This window comes from Mobula hypostoma, chromosome 20 (assembly GCF_963921235.1).
Source record: "Mobula hypostoma chromosome 20, sMobHyp1.1, whole genome shotgun sequence".
Lineage (NCBI taxonomy): Eukaryota > Metazoa > Chordata > Chondrichthyes > Myliobatiformes > Myliobatidae > Mobula > Mobula hypostoma.
Window position 1 is genome coordinate 24736913 of NC_086116.1, and position 22143 is coordinate 24759055.

The 22143-nt window shown below is 39.3% G+C and overlaps 1 protein-coding gene across 1 annotated transcript in view; it reads left to right on the top strand.

Annotated features, from left to right (window-relative positions):
- trmu (tRNA 5-methylaminomethyl-2-thiouridylate methyltransferase) overlaps window positions 1-17225 on the top strand; it is a 38155-nt gene extending 20930 nt beyond the window's left edge. Inside the window, exons 4-11 of the mRNA XM_063072148.1 lie at window positions 2533-2649; window positions 5009-5181; window positions 5290-5343; window positions 6237-6303; window positions 9799-9899; window positions 11046-11190; window positions 12387-12469; window positions 15847-17225. Coding sequence (XP_062928218.1) covers window positions 2533-2649; window positions 5009-5181; window positions 5290-5343; window positions 6237-6303; window positions 9799-9899; window positions 11046-11190; window positions 12387-12469; window positions 15847-15978 — 872 coding nt within the window. The 3' untranslated portion in view covers window positions 15979-17225. The remainder of the gene's footprint in view (window positions 1-2532; window positions 2650-5008; window positions 5182-5289; window positions 5344-6236; window positions 6304-9798; window positions 9900-11045; window positions 11191-12386; window positions 12470-15846) is intronic.
- Window positions 17226-22143: the final 4918 nt, after the last annotated feature.

Consider the following 22143-nt stretch of genomic DNA (forward strand, 5'->3'; position numbering starts at 1 on the left):
GCTACAAATGTTTGCTGATACATTGGTAATAATTTTGTCATTATGATTAATAAATTCATCTACTAAACTGTGATAGCTTTGACTTTACACTGGGAGTCAAGACTATGTCAGGCGAGACTGTTATCGAGCAGAAGAGTAACTGAATTTCAGGTTGATATCAACTAAGAGAACTAAGGTGCGAGAAGGAGGGTTGGAGAACATTATAAAGTTTTGTATCACAGCTTAACTAGTTCTGAATGTGTTTAATTTGTTGAGAGATACATTACGGGAGCAGGCCCTTCTGGCCCAATGAGACTGTGCTGCCCAATTACACCCATGTGACTAATTAACCTACTGATCTGTAAGCCTTTGGACTGTGGGAGGAAACTGGAGCACCCGGAGGAAACCCATGTAGTCGTGGGGAGAAGGTGCAAACTCCTCACAGTGCAACTGAACCTGGGTCGCTGGCATTGTAATAGTGTTATGCTATTTTGCCTCTCGACTTCGCAAGTACATGCGAACACTTTCAAAACTGGAAAAAAGTTACAGAAGAGTTCAGAGAACTTTTGAACCCTGCTAATTTTATCAGATTTACCTGCCGCTGTCTGTAAGGAGATTGTACGCTCTCCCCATGATTGCATAGGTTTTCTCCGGGTGTTCCGGTTTTCTCCCACAGTCCACGGATGCACTGGTTGGTAGGTTAATCGGTCATTATAAATTGTCCCATGATCTGCCTAGGGTTAAATTGGGGGTTGCTGGGCGATGTGGCTTGAAGGGCCTATTCCACACTATGTCTCAGTCAATCAATAAATAAATACCTTATGAAACTCCTTTTTACTGGGCTTGTTCGCCCCTTGCTGACAGCCACTGGACTCAGTGGTGAGAAAACTACCTTTGTCACATTCCGTACATCTAGGGTCCATATGACTTGGGTCCCACCAAACCCGGGAGGTTGGGATGTTTCGCCAACCCGAGCCCCGATCTGTGTGAATACTGTGTACTTACTGCCCCGTGTAATCGCCTGTCAGCAAGAAATAACAGACCATACACTGCATACAATTATAAAGAAAGTATATTTACAAATTACAGCTTTATCAAACAACTAGTAGGAAAAAGAAAAAAAAAGGGCCTGTTACAGTTAACCCAGTCGAAATGCTCACATAAGTTGGAGCTCATCTCAGAATTGTCTTTAACTCACGTGCTGGACCCGTGGTCTGCGTGAAAGCCCACACCACCTTCCGAATGTCGCTTGAAATCCATCTTGAACAGACAAGCTCCCCCCATGGGAGTATTGGTCTTTCTTCCTTGAAGCCATTCATCTGCACAAAGCACCTTGTGCAACAGGGACGGTATCCTCAGCCATCTTCCCTCCTGTCTTCTCCCGGCTCCAAGCAAAATCGACCCACACCAGTGTCCATCACAAAAACCTCTCCACCCACCATTCACCAGAACCTTCTCCCAATTCCACCATCCTGACGAGATGACACTACATTCCTAAGCATGAACATTACAACCCCTTCTCTTTAGCTCAAACCCAAACATGCTGAAAGCAGACCAGACTGCTTTTACAGAACTGCTAAAATGAAATACCTACGGTATAGCAGTAAAAACATGAACCAGGGCATTACACTTACAAACAGGACCTAGGTGGCAGGAGTACAATTCTCTGCCATTTGTATATAGATGAGAATTGACTATACGTATGTGCAATCTAAAGATATTACTGAGATTATTTGTGGTGCTGCAATTGAAAAAAAAATTAGTGATAGCATCTCTTATGTTGTAACATAATATTTTCATGATCCTTTCCCCTTGATGGTATATTCCAGAGTTGTGTCACGTGGCCAAGTGGTTAAGGCATTGGACTAACGACCTGAAGGTCATGAGTTCGAGCCCCAGCCGAGGCAACATGTTTTGTGTCCTTGAGCAAGGCACTTAATCACACATTGCTCTGCGACGACACTGGTGCTAAGCTGTATGGGTCCTAACGCCCTTCCCTTGGACAACATTGGTGTCGTGGAGAGGGGAGACTTGCAGCATGGGCAACTGCTGGTCTTCCATACAACCTTGCCCAGGCCTGTGCCCTGGAGAGTGAAGACTTTCGAGGCGCAGATCCATGGTCTCACAAGACTAACTGATGCCTTTACCTTTACCTGTGCCAGATTAAGCCATCAATTTGGTCCGACATGGATAAATATAGTTGATCAGTGTCTTCACTGGGAAGTCACACAGGGAATGTATATGAAATGGGATAACCTGAATCCATCATCAGCAACCGGAACTCTCAAATAGCATTTTCAAGTATAATATGTTACAATTTGTATCTGCAGAAAAATCTCAGAAAACTTTATTCTCATTCTTCTTAACCAAATAATACAACAGTTGTACTATTCATGATACTGCCTTGACAAGAATTGGCAAAGGTTTGTTTTGCTTTTTTGAGACATCTAGTATTGAGACTTTAACTTTGAATATTATAGTAGATGAAATCTGTATTCCTGTGCATATCAGAAATTAGGATATGTAATAGTTGCATTTTTCCTATTGAGGTAGGGGCAGATGCGATGGCAACTGGTCATTATGCCAGAACATCACAAGATGATGAAGAAGTTTTCCAGCAAAAAATCAGCGGAAATACTGAAGATATTTATCACAACCATGATAAAAATAGTGAGTGAATGGGATTAAATTTCTTGATTTCTTAATTCTTAAAGGTCTCTTGGTCAAAATAATTTTGAACACCGTGTAATCTTAACATCCAATTTACCTGGACTGATTTGCAGAATCTCCAGAGTAAAGAAATGAAACTACCCATGGTTTGAAGCTTTTATCAGGTTGTACATCTGAATGCAAATTTATATACAGAACAGTATAAAAGTCTTGGGTAGATAGATAGCCAGGGAGTTTAAGAGTTTTGCACAGTACTGTATTTTTCAACAAGGAGCAGAGAGTGAATTTGTAAATCTGGCGGAAGCAGAAGATTTTCGAAATGGGTGGAGGATGGAGTGCTGATGGAGGGGTATGGGACAGGTGGCAGAGAAGGAGTGCCAGGGCTGGTGGAGGGTGGCACAGGTGCAGACACAGCCAGCCCTGAGACATCAGGCAAGGTTATTTGATTCCAAGCAATTGGTTTATTGATCATTACAGAATGTCTTTTTGGAGCTTTCTGCTCCCTTCCCTCTCCATTCTCCTTTTCCCAACCATGATTCCCCTCTCCCTGTCCCCCTTCTCACTCTCGGTCCACAGTAGAGATCCATGTCAGAATCAGGTTTATCGTCACTCATATATGTCAAGAAATGTGGGTTTTTTTGCACCAGTATGGTACAATACATAAAAATACTACAGAATTTTGCAAAACTCTTATACACTCTAGCTATATATGTGCGTAAGATATTTTTACACAGTACCGTTGATGCAGTTGGATGTACATGCTATGATGCATTATTTAGTAGCAATCTGTACAGATCTGAGCTGTAATAACCATTATTGTAGCTGCTACTTCTGTTCTCTTTTTATTACTGTTACTTAAAATGGAGTTTGGCTTTATTAGCAGGAATACTGCTCCACCAGCTTTCTAATCTTTCCCTTCCCAACAAAGACTTTATTTCTCCTCTCTGTCCATAATTGAAGCAGGCATCTATTAGAAGATTAGAAATGAACTGTGGCTAATCTTAAATCTAGATAATGTTTCTGTTAGAAATAGACTGTGTAAAGACATACATCAGCAGAACTCAGATAACGTTAATTTAGATTGTTTAGCACTGACATGCAGCACTTCCCCTAATTTTATGGTTGAAATCCATAGAGTCTCAACTGACTGAAATGCAATGTGATTAGTACGATTAATACTAGTGAGGATCCAACTTTGAACTGAGGCACAGTTGTACAGCTGTTGTCTGTTTGCATGTTATCCCAGTGACTGCTTGAGTTTCTTCCCCATGTCCCAAAGACAATTTACTGATCGGTAAATTGCCCCGAATGTGTAGGTGAGTGGTAGAATATGGAGGGGATAGGGACAACAGGTTGCAGGAAAAATTACTGATTGAATGGAATTGCTTGGGTAGCCAGCAAGGTCTAGACACACCAACATGGTCTCCTTCTATGTCATAAGAAATATGAAGCAAATATTTCCAATATATATCATTTGTAGTGATATTGCAATTCTGATATAAAGGAAAACTGCAACGTGAGAATAATGCAAGTGGAAATTTAGAGAAAATAAAGCATATAATTGAAAGCATATCTTTATGCCTGCAGTATATTGTGTTGCCTTGGGTGTATTGGGTTATTACGGTCATGTACTGAGATAAAATGAAAAGTGAAACTGAAATGATTTCTCCATCAAATTAATCCCTTTTCCTTACATCATTTATTAATCTGAACAATCAAAGTTTGAGGTAATATGAGAGCTAACCTTCAATAAGCAGGCATGGAAAAACATGGCAGCTCCAAAAAGTAAGGGAAATGATGCGTGTTGTGTAGGATGAAACTGAGCAGAGAAGTTGTATAGAGGGCAGGCTGACATTGGAGAAAGAACTGAGTCAATATGGGGGTGAAGAATTTGCAGAAAATAGAAGAGATAGCATCCAGACTCAGTCTTATTGGTGTCGTACGAGCAGTGGTGTTGAAAAATGTTGAAGAGATAAAACTTCCTTTCATTTCCCTGGCTTGAAAGGCATGCTTTATTTGGTAATGGTTATCATTAACACTGAAGTTGTGAGGATATAAATGTCAATGGTAGTTCACTTAAGCTGTTGTAAGAATAAGGCAGCAACAAAAATCGAATATCGTGCATTCAGACATAAAGTAATTGAAAGTCAAAAGTTAAGTCGATTGTCATGTGCACAGGTGCAATTCAACACGTGGCTGCATCACAGACATGTAGTATTAGAGACAATATTCACAAGAAAAATATACAAATCACAAGTTAAAAGTTTAAATTAAGGTTTAAATTGTTCAGATGTTTAAATTGAATATTAATCTATTAAACCATTCTACCATTAACATCTGGTTTCTTTTCCATTTGCAGCTGTAAGACTTTTGAAGGCTGCTGACCCACAGAAAGACCAAACTTTCTTTCTGAGCCAGGTATCCCAACAAGCTCTACGACATACCATCTTCCCCCTTGGCGAATTAAGGAAAAATATTGTAAAGGAAATTGCCGCAGAGGCAGGATTTCACCATATATTGAAAAGAAAAGAAGTATGATATTTTGAACATTGATTTCTGAGATTGTAATTCTTGATTCAACAGAATGACATCTATTGAATGCTTTCCTGTGGTGATATATATATACTTCACTTCTTACAGAGCATGGGAATCTGTTTCATAGGAGAAAGAAATTTTGAAAATTTTATTCTTGAGGTTGGTTTATATAATTTCTATATTAGAGCTACTTTGTAATGCATCAATCCCTGTAAGAAAGTAGGATTATTTCACTTTTTACACTGTTTAAGTATCAAGAATACAAATATTATGATTTACTTATAGGCTGTAGTCTCTGTCCACTACAAGCAAAAATTTTCTATGGGCATTAATCTTACTTGAACATTTTGTATCTTCATTTGACTGAGAACATTGATTTTAATCACCTTAAACTGGCTGAGGGCTTCATTTGGTTAGTAGACATAAAATATTGTGTGAGTGAGTTAATTATTTTTCTGCTAATATATACTTAAAGTATTGAATAACATTTCTGATGTAATATTTTAATTGCTTACATCAGCTATCCTGGTTGAAGTGAAATTCCTAATGTGATATAAATATTATATCGTAAAGTGTTGTTGACTTGTGCTATCTGGAAACATATTTAAAATACTCACCTCTTACTTCGGACTTGTAAAGCAGTGGTTTTCAATGTGGGCCAAATGCCCCCTGCCCCAAAGTCCATGCCGGATTTCGTAGTGGCCACAAGTAATAAAAATACGAAACTGGGGACCACAGGAGTTTCTGAATGGGCCATAATAAGTTTACTATTTTAATGAAATATTACTAAAATTTACATTTTAAATAAAAAAAATGTATATACTGTATGTAATTTATTTGGAACCCTGAATAAAATGAATGGGAAAATATGCTAGAAGGATTCAGAAAGATAATTATTCCACTAGTTTGTGCTAGATTCAGTCATTATACAGGGGTTTTTTTTGAGCAGTGAAACACAAATGCATTTATTATGTAGAGGTTTGACAGAATATTTATATAAAACATGATTTTAATTTTTTATGTAATGAACTATTTCATTCTCTAATCCATAGTATATAGAACCTCGTCCTGGAAATTTTGTTTCTATAGAAGATGGAAAAATAATGGGAACTCATAAAGGTAATTAAAATATCCAAGAAAATGAATGCTGAAATGTGTTTGTTTATTAGGAAAAAAGTAAGCCATTTTGGTTCTGTAATTGGCTGTCTTTTAAACTCACGTTGGATTGCTTATTCTTTGTTCCTTCTGGCTGTAGAAAATTTATTTCTCAGCATCCTAAACCAGTCCAGCTCCCATAGGGTATGAACTCTGCATCACACCGATATTCTTGTGTAATGCAGCAAAACAATCTGCTAAACCAGCTACAAGATCTAGATCACCCACCCTTCTATTTCTTATTAACACTGGCATAATGATTATTGACACACTGGAATAGGAGCCATGCCAAGTGTTACACTGTATGAATTTGGCCCATTCATCTGTAAGAGTTACAAGCCCGCAGGAGACTACACTGTTGTAATATTGGAAGCATTCTGAGTACACTGCACTACTGAGTTTTAACTTGGAATGCACCATTAAAAACCACAGTAACCAATATTATGAGAAGGGCTGTAAATGGCACTGGAAATATAGAGGTGAACTTAAATTAAGATCTACTTGTAAATTATCTGTACGTTCAATTAATTAGAATAGCTTAAAGTTGCCAAATGCTTAATTAATTATGGCAGTTTGTCACTTATGGCACTTGTCTTTTAAAAGACAAGTGAGAAATTTATTCACACATCTCTGAAAGTATTACTGACCTGGATGTGAGGTAGAAGGGTGGGTTGGCAAGTTTGTAGATGACACAAAGGTTGGTGGTGTTGTGGATAGTGTCGAGGATTGTCGAAGATTGCAGAGAGACATTGATAGGATGCAGGAGTGGGCTGAGAAGTGGCAGATGGAGTTCAACCCGGAGAAGTGTGAGGTGGTACACTTTGGAAGGACAAACTCCAAGGCAGAGAACAAAGTAAATGGCAGGATGCTTGGTAGTGTGGAGGTGCAGAGGGATCTGGGGGTACATGTCAACAGATCCCTGAAAGTTGCCCCACAGGTGTATAGGGTAATTAAGAAAGCTTATAGGGTGGTAGCTTTCATAAGTCGAAGGATAGAGTTTAAGAGTCGCAAGGTAATGATGCAGCTCTTTAAAACTCTGGTTAGGCCACTCTTGGAGTACTGTGTCCAGTTCTGGTCGCCTCACTATAGGAAGGATGTGGAAGCATTGGAAAGGGTATACAGGAGATTTACCAGGGTGCTGCCTAGCTTAGAGAGTATGCATTATGATCAGAGATTAAGGGAGCTCAGGCTTTACTCTTTGGAGAGGAGGATGAGAGGAGACATGATAGGGGTATACAAGATATTAAGAGGAATAGATAAAGTGGACAGCCGGCGCCTCTTCCCCAGGGCACCACTGCTCAATACAAGGGGTAACCTCTGCTTTAAGGTAAGGGGTGGGAAGTTCAAGGGGGATATTAGAGGAAGGTTTTTTACTCAGACAGTGGTTGGTGCGTGGAATGCACTGCCTGAGTCAGTGGTGGAGGCAGATACACTAGTGAAATTTAAGAGACTACTAGACAGGTATATGGAGAAATTTATGGTGGGGGGTTATATGGGAGGCAGGGTTTAAGAGTTGGTACAACATTGTGGGCCGAAGGGCCTGTACTGTGCTGTACTCTATGTCATTAAGTTGAAAGCTTGGGTAATATTGTAAGGTAAATCTGTACACATTTCTAGATTCCGCTGTGTTTTCCAGGAATATTATCTGTTCATTTTAAAGTGGTATTTTCAGTTTCAAAGCAGATTTTTACCATTGTAACTTACTCCCTTGCACCCAATATTGAGAGAAGTTTGAAGATAACCCAAACAGTTTACAAGTACCCAAATGTTCATTCATACATTTGGGCTGTACATGAGATATTCATAAGCTGTGGAGTATCTGTTTGAATTTTTCAATCCCATTGTTTACTCGTAAAAAATCAGTTAACTGAATAACCTCAATACTCCAATGTTGTTTAAAGGGCCAACAATCAAACAACGTTCTTCATCCACAAAAAAATTATTTCCTCCTGTAACAGCCTTGCTGGTAAGCCTAGACTGCTTTGCATGTAGACTAACGGTATAGTCATTCTCAGCTTCCATGATCCGAGTTTGTTTAAGGCTGTTGCTGAACTCAGCTTGTTGCCGTGGCTTTTTTTCAGAAAATCATCTAACCCATATTTGAGGAGAGGAGATTTCATCTACTTTTCTTTCAGTCTACTGGAAGAGGCAGAATGATCTTGGCATTTTAATACAGTGCAGGCTTTCAGAAACTGCATTCATGTCCTGATCGAGATCTCCCTAGTAACCTCTGGCAGGATAACTCAGTCTTTGGGTTCCCTGAGGTGCCCATTCAGGCTGTTAATCTTCTTCCCCTTCCTATCACTACACAGCAGCAGTGAACAGAGTGACAGTAGGTCTGTGATGGGTCTTTTGCTTTTTGTTTGCTGGCTGCAAACATCAGCCTTTTATCGCACATATTGAGAATTCTGAGAAGCTAGTTTCAGCGTGGCATTTCAGAGAGGACCTCAACACTACTGTACTATGAAGCTTGATTTGAAGCTCAATCTTAATGCAGCTTTCCAAAAAATAACATTTAGTGACTTAAAGCATTTTTAATATAAAGAAAAATCTGATGTGATGTAGGTCAAGCCTTCTCAATTGATAAACTTAGTACCTTGTGTATTATGGAAATATTCATATGAAAGTGTGCATAGATTGGAATGTACATTGTGTAAATGTAATACCTTACACGGTAACTGTCAGGTTAAAAAGATCTTTCACCTCACGGAGCCTGAATTAAACCTCTTTAGGCTTAAGTTTTTGGTCTTTTTGCCAGGAAATTGCGGCCAATCATCCAAATAAAATTGTACCTGGCCATTGTCTTAAGGGCTAACTAACCTACTTGCTGCCTTATAATAAAATCAAAAGCTCTGGAAATACTCAGCAATCAGACGGTATCAGGACGGAGATTATATGAGCAGTTGAATATATCCAGTGTTTTCAGATTTCCAGTATTTGTTTTATTTTCATTTCTTTTTATTCCTACATTTTCTGGGTATATTGAAATCTATATTTTCTTTTATAACTGTTCTGTAAAAATCTGAAATAAATGTTGAAAATCAATATCAGAAAAGTAGCATTTATGCTTTTTAATAGTTTTAATGCATGTCCATTCTTGAAATTTTTGCGGAGGACAAGTTGACCAACTCATTACAAGCATACAGACTATGATTCATTATGTTATTAATTTTAGTTATTGTACTACAGCACGGAATAGGCCCTTCTGGCCTTTCAAGGCTGAAGCCGCACAGCAATCGTTGAATTTAATCCTAGCCTAGTCACTGGACAATTTAGAATGTCCAATTAACTTACCAACTGGTGGTACTTTGGTCTGTGGGAAGAAACTGGAGCATCTAGAGGAAACCCATGTAGTCACGGGGAGAACGTACAAACTCCTTACAGGCAGTACCAGTACTGTAAAGCATTGTGCTAACCACTGCATTTATAATTTTGTGCTCCGTTTATGTTAACTTTCAGGTTGGTTTCTGTTCACTTTGGGACAGCGTGCCAGGATAGGTGGTCAAAGAGATGCTTGGTTTGTCACAGATAAAGAAATTAAAACTGGTGATGTGTTTGTGGTGAGTGTTACAGGACTCATGTATAAGATAGTAACAAGTTTAATAATAGAGGATGGTACCTGAAACAGGTCCTTGTTAAGAATCAGTGATTCATGTCCAGTTGTGGTTCCATTTTACCCTGGCTAGATCCACTCTCACCCTTTTGAAGTGAACTTTTTCCATTTGAGAAGTTCCACATTAGATTGTTCCTCGCTCTTCTCCGTTACAAATCTTATCTTCTGATAGCGTGATCATTCTTTTCCAACTGTTACTTGGTCAACTTTGTACCCCAGAACCGGAATCAGCACAGCCTCCTTTCTAGTAGGGCAAGACATTTCAGAAATTGTTCCGGTTTCCCAAATGCTTCATAATACTTTAGTGTTAATTTTAGACAAATTGGACAGAGTTTCTCTCTGCCAAAGAGAACTTCAGTGTGATGATCAAACAGCCAAGTGGAAGATGTTGAGTATCAAACACAAAATACTTTGCAGATGCTGGGGTCAAAGCAACACTTACAACATGCTGGAGGAACTCAGCAGGTTAGGCAGCATTTGTGGAAACGATCAGTCAACGTTTCGGGCCAGAACCCTTCGTCCTAATCGTTTCCACGGATGCTGCCCAACCTGCTGAGTTCCTCCAGCGTGTTGTGAGATGTTGAGTATTGGTCTGTAACTAAATGGTTAAAAAAGGAGTAAATATCCAAGGGTGGATATGTTAAGTGGAACAGCGAAGGAAAACCAATGACTAGGAAAACCTTTTGTGGTTACTTTTGATAAATTAGTGAAGCCTTCAGCACAGACTTTAAATCTGTAAGTTCAGTGCAAATATAGTACTAAACTGAATTAGCATAAGGATTAAATACAAAATGGGTTCTGTTAATACTATGTGAATCATTAGCCAGATCCCCATCTGGAGAATTGGATTTAGGTATGGCTAATTAATTCATCATGAAATTTAATCTGATCTTTTTGCTAAACAAGAAACTTCAATATTGTCCAAGAGAAATTTAACAGATTTAAGAAGAGAACTGGTCAAATCATTTATGGTAATCATGCAACTCTACAGTCTTGTAACTAAAAATTGCAGTGAAGTTCCTACAACTGAGTCAGTCTGTTGTTCAAAGTATAAGGCTATGTGTAATAATAATCCATATTTGTTGTTTGCCAGGCACCAGGTACTTACCACCCAGCTTTGTACAGGAGCTCACTTGAAATTGATCCTGTTCATTGGATTTCTCAAAGCCCACCTCCGGAACTGCTCAGGGATGGAGTGATGCAATGCTATTTTCGCTTCCAGCATCAAATGCCTCTTGGTAAGAAATGGTCGGCCTTAGCATGTGTGTATCTGCAAAGAATAGGTTTTGTTTCTTTACATGATGATATGGGCATACGTTGACCCATGTTTTTAAAAAATGTTAATTTATATAGAGTATATTTGTGCATAATTCAATATTATTGATCAAATACTCCCCTACATGTTCTTCGTTAGGCAAGTATCAGCAAAACGCATGAATTTGTCAACCAATTTCCTGTTGGGGTGTTGTTACAGGTGTCAAAACCAACACTACTGTGGTTGATGTTTAACAAAGATTTATTCATTCTGTGGATGGATAATAAAGTATTATCACCATTTGTGTTTGCCATAAAGATTAAATAGCTACAGGCGATGTTATATGGTTGAAGCTTGCTCTGCTATCTATAATTTAATTTGGTTTCCATTATTAGCTCTGCAACTATTCTATTGAGATGACTATATAGTTGTGTATCTGAACGTGGTAGGTTATTAAGCTCTTTCCTGAGACTGGCTACACTCAATTCTCTTGGGGCCTATTGATAGGAAATAGAGTGAATAAAGAAAATGTATCTATTTTAACAGTGTTTTCTCTTTACCAACATGACGTAGCACTAAATTCAATAATACAGTACCTGACATTTTTGCCCTTATTGCTGGCTTCATATGAAGACCATAAGACGAAGAATCAGGCCATTTGGCCCATTGAGTCTGCTCCGCCGTTCTATCATGGTTGCTTTATTAACTCTCTCAACCCCATTCTCTTTCTCCCTGTAACCTTTGATGTTCTGTAATCAAGAACCTATAACCTCCACTTTAAATGTACCCAATGATTTGGCTTCCATAGCCATCTGTGGTAATGAATTCCACAGATTCACCACCCTCTGGCTAAATAACTTCCTCCTATCTCTATTCTAAAGGTCATCCCTCTTCTCTGAGGCTGTGTCCTCTGGTCCTAGACTCCCCCACTATAGAAAACACCTCCATGTCCAGTCTGTCTAAGCCTTTCCGTATTCGATAGGTTTCAGTGAGATTCCCCCTCGTTCTTCTAAACTCCAGTGAGAACTGGCCCAGAGCCATCAAGTGGTCCTCATACATTAACTCTTTCATTCCCAGGCTCATTCTTGTGAACCTCCTGGTTTTTACTTAACAAGTTTGCATTGTATGCTGAGTGTCAGGAATTAAGGTTTTATATCATGTATTCTCTTTTTCTTGCAGTACAGTGTCAATTAACCCTAAACCCAGATCTTACAGTTTTGGTGACTCTTGCTAAACCAGTCAGAGCACCAACACCAGGACAAGTGAGTTTCATCGTATTCTTCTGTTTCAAGTACAAATGGAAAATACTTTGGTTATGAATCTTCCAGTTGTGTGTTGGCAAAATTAGTTCTTTGATAACTCTTCGTTCCCCCGCGAATTTATGGTGGTTTTTAAAAAAAATTAAACTAAACCAATCCTCTTTGGAGATATTATTTATGCTGGATCCTTTGCATTTTGTTGGGTACACAATGTGAGGTTTGACTTGCAGCTTCCCCAGCTCACCTATCTAATTTTCCACACAGCAGCTAAAATATTTGTTCCGGTTTCCTGTATTCAGTGAAGATTTTCCGTAGTGCACTCCATTGTTATTGTAATGGATGGGTGACGCGGAAGTCAAATGTATAGGTCATTATAGTAAATTTCTAGCTATCTACCGTGAAAATGCATTTGGTGGGGTGGAGATACATCTCTACTAAAGAAGGTGTAAGGTGCTCCTTCCCTCTGCTAGCCTGCAGGTCACCACTGGGAAAAGTGTAGCACTTGCTTAGCCCCCCCCCCCCACCCCCATCAGAGTCATGTGAAGCGAAGCGAGCAGGTGCTGGATGGTCGTATGAGCAGCTGGCGCATATCACAAGATCTGAGGTTATGCGACGTCTGATGCCAGGCAGGCAGTCTCTGAAGAGCATTGATAATGGCTGGGGTCACCCATCTTGTAAAGACACTGCCCAGAAGAAGGTAATGGCAAGCCACTTCTGTAGAAAGAACAATCATGGTCGTGGAAAGACCATAATCACCCACATCATATGCCACAGCACATATTGACAATAACGATAATGATCTTGAAAATACACACAAATATGAAAGGAGAAAATCTACTTTGATTCCCTTGGTTAAGCAATTGGTATGCACAAAGTTACTGGGAGAATTTGGTCATTCTCGAATAGTGCTGAAATATCTTTATAATTTACTTGAAAAAGCAAACAGTGCTTCAATTTGATAATTTATTCAAAGGCAGTACTTCAGGTTGAACTGTCAGAAAGGGAAAACATGATCCAATGGAAAGATAATTAAAAAGATCAATGGCATGTTAGCTTTTATCATTAGGGGACTGGTTTACAAAGTAGTTACATTATATTATGCAATCCAACTTGAGTTCTGGTCAAAGCGTAATTGTAGGATTAGAGTTCTTTTATTAGATAATTTTAGCCACTGATGATAATATATGTAGAATATATGCCCTTGAACCTTTAGTATCAGTGAGGTGTGTGATCTTTTTATCTCTTGCTAATTGTGTAACTTGAATGGCACCATTGCAGTTAGGCTTCAGTGTTCCTGGTTTGGCATCAAAAATTGGACCCCAAGTTTCAGACCATTTTAGAAATGATTCTGAGTTTGCAAGTTTATTAGTACTAAAAGCAAACAGTTCAATATGATATAGCCTTTGACTAAGGTCTAAAATTTAGGCTGGATCTGATGCTTTCTTTGATTAACGACAGCACTGTGCAAAAGTCTCAGGCACACTTAGGCACTCTAGCCATATACTGTATGAAACTTTTGCATAGTACTGTAGTAATTATATATATTGCACTGTACTGCTGCCGCACAAAAAATTATCATGACATATGTGAGTGACGATAAAACAGATTCTGATATGGAGCTGTATTGTGGACTGAGAGTGGGAAGGGGACAGGGAGAGGGGAATCATGGTTGGGTTGGGGAAGGGAGAGGGGAGGGAGTGGGAAGCACCAGAGAGACATTCTTTAATGATCAGTAAACCAATTGTTTGGAATTAAATGACCTTGCCTGGTGTCTCAGGGCTGGTTGTGTCTGCACCCCCTCCTGCCCCTGCACTCCTTTTCTGCCACCTGTTCCACACCCCTCCCATGACGCTCCACCCTCGCCATTCTCAATATCCTTTGCTCCTGCCGGATTTATAAACTCGCTCCCCACAGAGAAGTACAGTACTGTGCACAAAGTCATAGGCATCCTAGTTTTATTTATGTGCTTACGACTTTTGCACAGTACTGTGGTTTTATTATACGTTTGTCTGCATTATTTCTAATTTACTGTGTCTTTTCATATCCTGCACAGTATATTGCCTCTTGACAATCATCAAAAAAGATTAACTGATCATTGTCACAGTGCTGAGCACAAACGACAGTCAAAATTACAATAGTGCCCACACTTCAGAGTGACTTCAATGGCTTTAAAGTGCTTTGAGACACCCTGAGGCCATGAAATACATGCTTTTTTAAATAAAATGTTAACTAGCTAATCGTGATTAGTTTGCATAATTAACTAACATTAATTCTGAAGCTTTCAAGAAAATGTTTTAATTAAGTGATTGAATCACTAAAATGTCTGTACTCTTGTTTTCTATTGAAATCTTGTGTTCCATGAGTTCAAGTAAAGATATTTTACTTGAGGAAAAATGTAATATTAACCTCTTTGCTAGTTAAAGGGTGAAAGAGGATACACTGAATCAAATTTAATTATTTTAAAATTTTAATGGTAATTATTCTCATTCTTTAACCTCTTGTCATTCAGCCTGATGGATTACACCGTTGAGTAATCTTAAAGCAAAGTACTACAGGCTGCTGAAAATTAATGGAGCTTCTCTGTCAACGTACAAATTTGCTGGCTCCAGAGGAATTTATATACCCTTTGTAAAAGGATTATTTCACAACTTTTGGAAGCTCTGACAGATGCTTGGCTCAAAGCCCTCACATAGAGACAAATAACAAAGTCTTACTTCAGCTAACTTAGTGAAGTCTTTTCAGTTTTTTCTTGCCATCAATTAAAAAAAACAAAATGCTTACTGGTTATGGCTTAAGTGTGGGTGCCATGGTAGCGTAGTGGTTAGCACGATGCTATTACAACTCAGGGAATCGGAGTTTGGAGTTCAGTCTTGACGTCCTCTGTAAGGAGTCCGTACATCCTCCCTGTGGAATGTGTAGGTTTTTTTTGCGTGCTCCAGTTTCCTCCCACCGTCCAAAGACATCCTGGTTAGCAGATGAACTGGTCATTGTAATTATCCCGTGATTACTTCCTTACTGCCCAGTACACCGCTGGTGTTTAGGGTAGCCATGAAGGTCCTTCATCTCTGTCTGTCCCTGGTGTGGTTTAGGGTCCTCATTTCTGCCTCTACAGTGTGGTGCTAAGTTGACCTTGAACTCCCGCGTTCCCTCTGCCCATGAATCCAGTGGAGTGCTATCTTGATGTCCTATGATTAGGTTAGAGTTAAATCGGGGGTTGTCCGGGGCTGCTGGATGGTGCGGCTCACAGGGTCGGAAAAGCCTATTCTGTCTAAATAAAATAAGTAAAGTTATATTTTACATGTTAGGGACAATATTATTAAAATGCTGCATTTGTAAGTAAGCATTATGTATGTTTAAATGTTTTATACATTGATTTTCAGTTTGCTGTGCTCTACAAGGATGAAGAATGTCTTGGCAGTGGTAAAATAATGAAGCTTGGCCCTTCCATGTACACACAAGAGGTAAGCCAGGGTGGAATCGGCAGATGTCAGAAGACTGGTATTACCTGTTAAAGAGCCTGTGATGTAACCTGTCACTCAGCTTGGTAAGAGGCTATGAACCAGCAGAACCAGAACGAATAATCATCCATCTGTAAGGAGACTGGAATCCAAACATATGAAGACCACATCTCTCTTCCTTTCCTTAAACCCTGTATTCAAACATACCCTAATATTTACAGTGGAGCTTAACACTGGTTTTTGAGATCCAGCCTTTTTTGAGTGTAAGGTTAATTTTCAAATTACAAAATAGTTTCCCATCATGATTTTTTCTAATCAATTTCAGAATAAAATTATCCCAAAGTGATCAGAATGACAAGTTTTAATAAATATTTGATCGATCATATTTTGTAATTTGTTTAACAATACCTGCAGTTATTGAAACTGAATTGTCATTAAAGAAAATGATACTTTAATACTAAAGTCAATGGATTTTATGTAATTTAATAAATAGGAATAACCTTTTCAGAAGAATAAATTGTTTAATGAACTGAAAAAAGTTATTTAATGAGTTTGGAGGTTAACGAGAGATGAAAGATCAAAGTACATTTATTATCAAAATATGCAATCTGGAGATTCACCTTCCTGCAGACAGCCATGAAACAACGAAACATCAGAGCCTGTTCAAAGAAAATCATCAAATACCCCAAATAAAGAACAAATTCCGCAAGCGGCAAAAAACAAGCGAAAAGCACTCAAGAATATTAAACATCAAACCGCAGAGTCCTTGAAACAGTCTAGAACGGTTAGCATCAGTTATTGCAATGGACTATAATAGTTTCTGGAAGGGCATAACAGATAAAGGATTATTATTTTATGTCGACTCTTCATTGGTACAACTAATAGTGATCTACTAATTTATTTTGGCACACCCAGAAAATGTGTTAAAATAACAGCTTTCCAGATGCATCAGATGCAAAAGTCATATCATGGACACAGGACTGGTTCAGGATTGGAGGCTCACTTTGAAATTCTGTAGTGACACAAAATGACCAGAAAGTGACCGGCATTGCTCTTCTCTCCAGGAAGAAAAATGGATGTTCAAACTTATAAGATTTCTAATACTCCTTAATATCTAGGCAGAATGGCAGGCGGTGACTAGTGGGGTACCGCAAGGCTCAGTGCTGGGACCCCAGATGTTTACAATATATATTAATGACTTGGATGAGGGAATTAAATGCAGCATCTCCAAGTTTGCAGATGACACAAAGCTGGGCGGCAGTGTTAGCTGTGAGGAGGATGCTAAGAGGATGCAGAGTGACTTGGATAGGTTGGGTGAGTGGGCAAATTCATGGCAGATGCAATTTAATGTGGATAAATGTGAAGTTATCCACTTTGGTGGCAAAAATAGGAAAACAGATTATTATCTGAATGGTGGCCGATTAGGAAAAGGGGAGGTGCAACGAGACCTGGGTGTCATTATACACCAGTCATTGAAAGTGGGCATGCAGGTACAGCAGGCGGTGAAAAAGGTGAATGGTATGCTGGCATTTATAGCAAGAGGATTTGAGTACAGGAGCAGGGAGGTACTACTGCAGTTGTACAAGGCCTTGGTGAGACCACACCTGGAGTATTGTGTGCAGATTTGGTCCCCTAATCTGAGGAAAGACATCCTTGCCATAGAGGGAGTACAAAGAAGGTTCACCAGATTGATTCCTGGGATGGCAGGACTTTCATATGAAGAAAGACTGGATGAACTGGGCTTGTACTCGTTGGAATTTAGAAGATTGAGGGGGGATCTGATTGAAACGTATAAAATCCTAAAGGGATTGGACAGGCTAGATGCAGGAAGATTGTTCCCGATGTTGGGGAAGTCCAGAACGAGGGGCCACAGTTTGAGGATAAAGGGGAAGACTTTTAGGACCGAGATTAGGAAAAACTTCTTCACACAGAGAGTGGTGAATCTGTGGAATTCTCTGCCACAGGAAACAGTTGAGGCCAGTTCATTGGCTATATTTAAGAGGGATTTAGATATGGCCCTTGTGGCTACGGGGATCAGGGGGTATGGAGGGAAGGCTGGGGCGGGGTTCTGAGTTGGATGATCAGCCATGATCATAATAAATGGCGGTGCAGGCTCGAAGTGCCTACTCCTGCACCTATTTTCTATGTTTCTATGTTTCTATCACAACATGCATGTCCCCAGTGGGCATAGTCAAATATTTTAAGAAAATAGCTGAGGCTAAATAATTTCAAAAGGAAGCAAGTGATCAGCTAACAGTCCAATGATATGGCATTTTAATGCTTTCACATATTAACAAATTTCACTCAGAAGGTTAATTGCCTTTTATGCAGTTTGGTTCTTCTACATATGAAAATTAAGTAAAGGGGATGTTTGAAAGGAGGTTCCTACAGTGCAGTTATATGAAAATTAACACAAGAAGGCATTACCAGGTTCAATGAGCAGTACAACTTGTGGTAGTTCTCTGTTCTAAATTTTCCGGAGCAGAATAATTTGAGAATGTGTGATTTAAGATTGTTTAATATTTTTTCTGGAGCACAAGTGTAAGGGAGAATTATGTAATTGTTACTGTGGATCTGATGCAGCACAAAAAAACAATAAATATACATATGTAAGATAGCTTGTAGATATTGATTGTATGACCTTAAAGTAATGATATACAAGCAGAGGTATCCATAAATTATTATAATGATGGGTTTCAACAATTGCTTACACATTGCTTGCAGTTTCTGCAGCTTAATTTCTATAGAATTAATATTGTAAAGTCTGTGAAAACGATGCCTGAAGGTTGGTTCATTGGAGCAACTGAGGGCAGGACACAGTGTAGTCAGAATTTAGAAGTGTGGGGAAAATATATTGGTGGAGAAAATTGGTTGGGGTTGGGGTGTCAGGATGCTAGCAAGGTTAGTGAAATTTGGAAAAGTGTAGTTGAGAATTTTCAAATAATTGCACTGAAGGGTAAGGAGCCAGTTGGCTTTTGGTGTGCGAGTTTCTTCTCTGCATACTCTAAGGGCAGAATAGTTATTGATAAGTTGGAACTGGTGAAGCTTGAAGTCACGAAGTTTTTGCAAACTTGTCTGGAGCTGCCAAAGGCTGGTATGAAGATTTTCACAGCAGTAGGAGTGAGGTAAGGGGATTTGAATACTTTAATTGCTTCATTCTTGATCAGTGATCACAGTCACTCGTAGTTTAAAGATATAATTATCACTTTGTGAAACAAATGCAAATAACATTGATAGCTTTTAGGACTGATAATCATATATTCTTACAAGCCCCAAGAACAAAAATATTCATTCTGCAGGAATGCCAGAATAATGAGATAAAAGATGGGTTTTTAATGGCCCTTTTTTTTTTGAAGAAGCCATGACAGATGAGAGAATAGCATCCTAATTATCTTGTTTCTCCCACAAATTTCACATTGATGAAATTAGACAAAGAGCCTGCTATTCAAACCTTTATCCAATCTGTCAGTGGAAGTACTCTGATGACAACTACCTGAACAGTTGTTCCTGTGAGATATTTCTTCTGGTACAGATAAGGTGCATTTACGCTCATGGTCATATAAGCTGATTAAACATTTCTAGCTTTAACCAAACAAAATACATGTACTGTACGTATTTTGTTGTAAAGCAATGGGAATATCATATACATAAAACCATTTTTGAAATGCTATTTTACTTGTGAAGAACCACGGTTCATCCTAATTTAATAAATAGCCAATGAATAAATACTAATAAAGCATACTTGGTTATTAATTTTCATAACAGAATGAGTTGCAAAGTATCCAGATTATAAAGAGAAGTGAATTCTGAGGCAAGGGAATGTCCCTTGCTAAGGTATAACCAGAGCTAATTACTAGGAGAAGCGTCGGATTTGATTTTACCTTGTGCTGCATTGGAAACTGCCTTGGATTCTTTCAAACTGGAAAATACCTTCCAACCATTTCAATGTTATTAGTAGATGTCTGTCTTTTACCTAGATGTGCCATTTGAGGAAACTGGCAGGTCTTTAGTAACTCACTGTAACTAAGTGACACATATCTATTAAGGGTATTGTAATGGAGAAATGCCCCTTTCTGTTCTTACCCTGTCAGTACTCCACTCCAGGTTATCACCCGAAGGTGTTTGTCAGGTTAATTTCCTGGTCTAAGCCCATAGCCATCTTTAGCAGCTTCATCAAGAACCTTCTTTGCATTATAGCCCAGAAGTAGACACTGCAAACTTTCAGTTCTATTTGTAGCTGCTTTTAAAGTGAATCATTCTGTGGCTGAAAATAAGGAGATATGATTTAGGTTGGTGAGTGGTAACAAACATTTGCTTATTGTTACCTACCAGGCTAAATGTAGTAAATGGCCATTCTCCTCACTGTCAACAACACCAGCAGCATTTGTGCAATCTACAAACTTACTTAATCATACCTCCACATTCACATTGAAGCAGAGAGAATCCCAGCACTGATCCCTGTGGCACACTGCTAGTTAAAAGCTGCCACTCAGTAAAGCAGAGGTTCCCACCCTGAGGTCCAAGGACCCTTTGCTTAATGCTATTGGTCTATGGCATAAGAAAGGTTGGGAACACCCTACACTAAAGCAACCCTATACTATTGTCGTCTGGCTTCTATTACCAAGCCAGTTTGCCGACTTGTTTTCTTTTTATTACCGAATTCCCAATTTTAACAAAGGGGATCAGATGTGACACACCGTGTTTCTCTTCCGAAGATGCTGCATGACTGGACAGTGAGCTTTTCCACCATTTTGTATTTTTTATGTCAGATAATAACCAACTGAAACTCTTCTTGACATTAAGTGGCTTTACTATCACCAAATCTGTCATTGTCAACAGCAGAAGGCCATCGTTACTAAAAAAACTTGAATGGACCAGAAAAATACTTCTGTATCAAGAGTGTATCGATGACCTACAGAAGAAACTGTTTTTGCAAATCTGAAGGAAAAGCACATTTACTCACAGGGCAGGCAGTGTAGAATGAGGAAGAAACAGGGGCAACATTGCACATCATGAACTAGAAATTTGAGGAAACAAACCCATATGTTCTCATCGAGGCTTAAGGGTGAAGAGGAGTTATCTGCGAGATGGTGAGGGCCATCAGATGGAGAAAGGAGAGAAACAGTGTTTCTTACCAAGCAGCTCTGGTAGCACCTGCTGAGTTCACAATGTCTAAAGGTACAAGGCAGGAACTTGGTGGCAAAACTCTGTGAGTTTCATCCGCACCCAAAGCTCAGTGGCATCAAATCCCAAATAACATGCTTCAGTGGCATCCCAAATGCCACCTACATATTCACTCCCTCCACTATCAGCGCTTCATAGTGTGTAACATCCACATAATCCCTGTACAAACAATTTATTCAGAACATGGGAACACCACAACCCCCAAGTGTCCTTTATGCCATACAACATCACCATTTGTTGCCATTGGGTGAAACTCCTGGTTGTTCACCTGAAATTTATTGGACGTAATGCTGGTATTATCTTTCCATGAATTATCAGTAATATCTGACCAACATTTACTACTGTACCTGGTGTTGGCGTTGACTCACCTGAAACATTATCTCTATTGCACCCTCTACTGATCAGCTGTGTCTCCACTATTGTCTGTCTGTCCAGATTTCCATCAGAGAAATATAGAACAGTACAGCACAGGAACAGGCCATTCGGCCCACAATGTTGTACTGAACCAGCTAAAAACTAAATCAAAAACACTCAAACACCCTCCTATCTACACCATCTTCCTTACATCCATCTGCCTATCCAAATGTCTCTTAAAAGCCTCAAATGTATTTGTTTCTACCACCATACTAGCAGCGCATTCCAGGCATCCACCTCTCTCTTGAGTAAAAGCGTGCCCCTCACGTCCTCTTTGAATCTACCCCCTCTCACCTTCAATGCATGCCCTCTGGTATTGTGTTGCAACACTGAGAAACAGATACTCTGTCCACTCTGTCTATGCCTCTCATAATCTTATGCACCTCTATCAGATCTCTCCTCAGCCTCCGGTGCTCCAGAGAAAACAACCCAAGTTTCCCCAGCCCCTTGTAGAGCACATGCCCTCCAAACCAGGCAGAATCCTGGTAAACTTCTTCTGTACCCTCTCCAAAGCCTCAACATCCTTCCTAGAGTGGGGGGTGACCAGAACTGTACATAATGCTCCAGATGTGGTCTAACCAGAGTTTTATAAAGTTGCAACATAACCTTGTGACTTTTGAA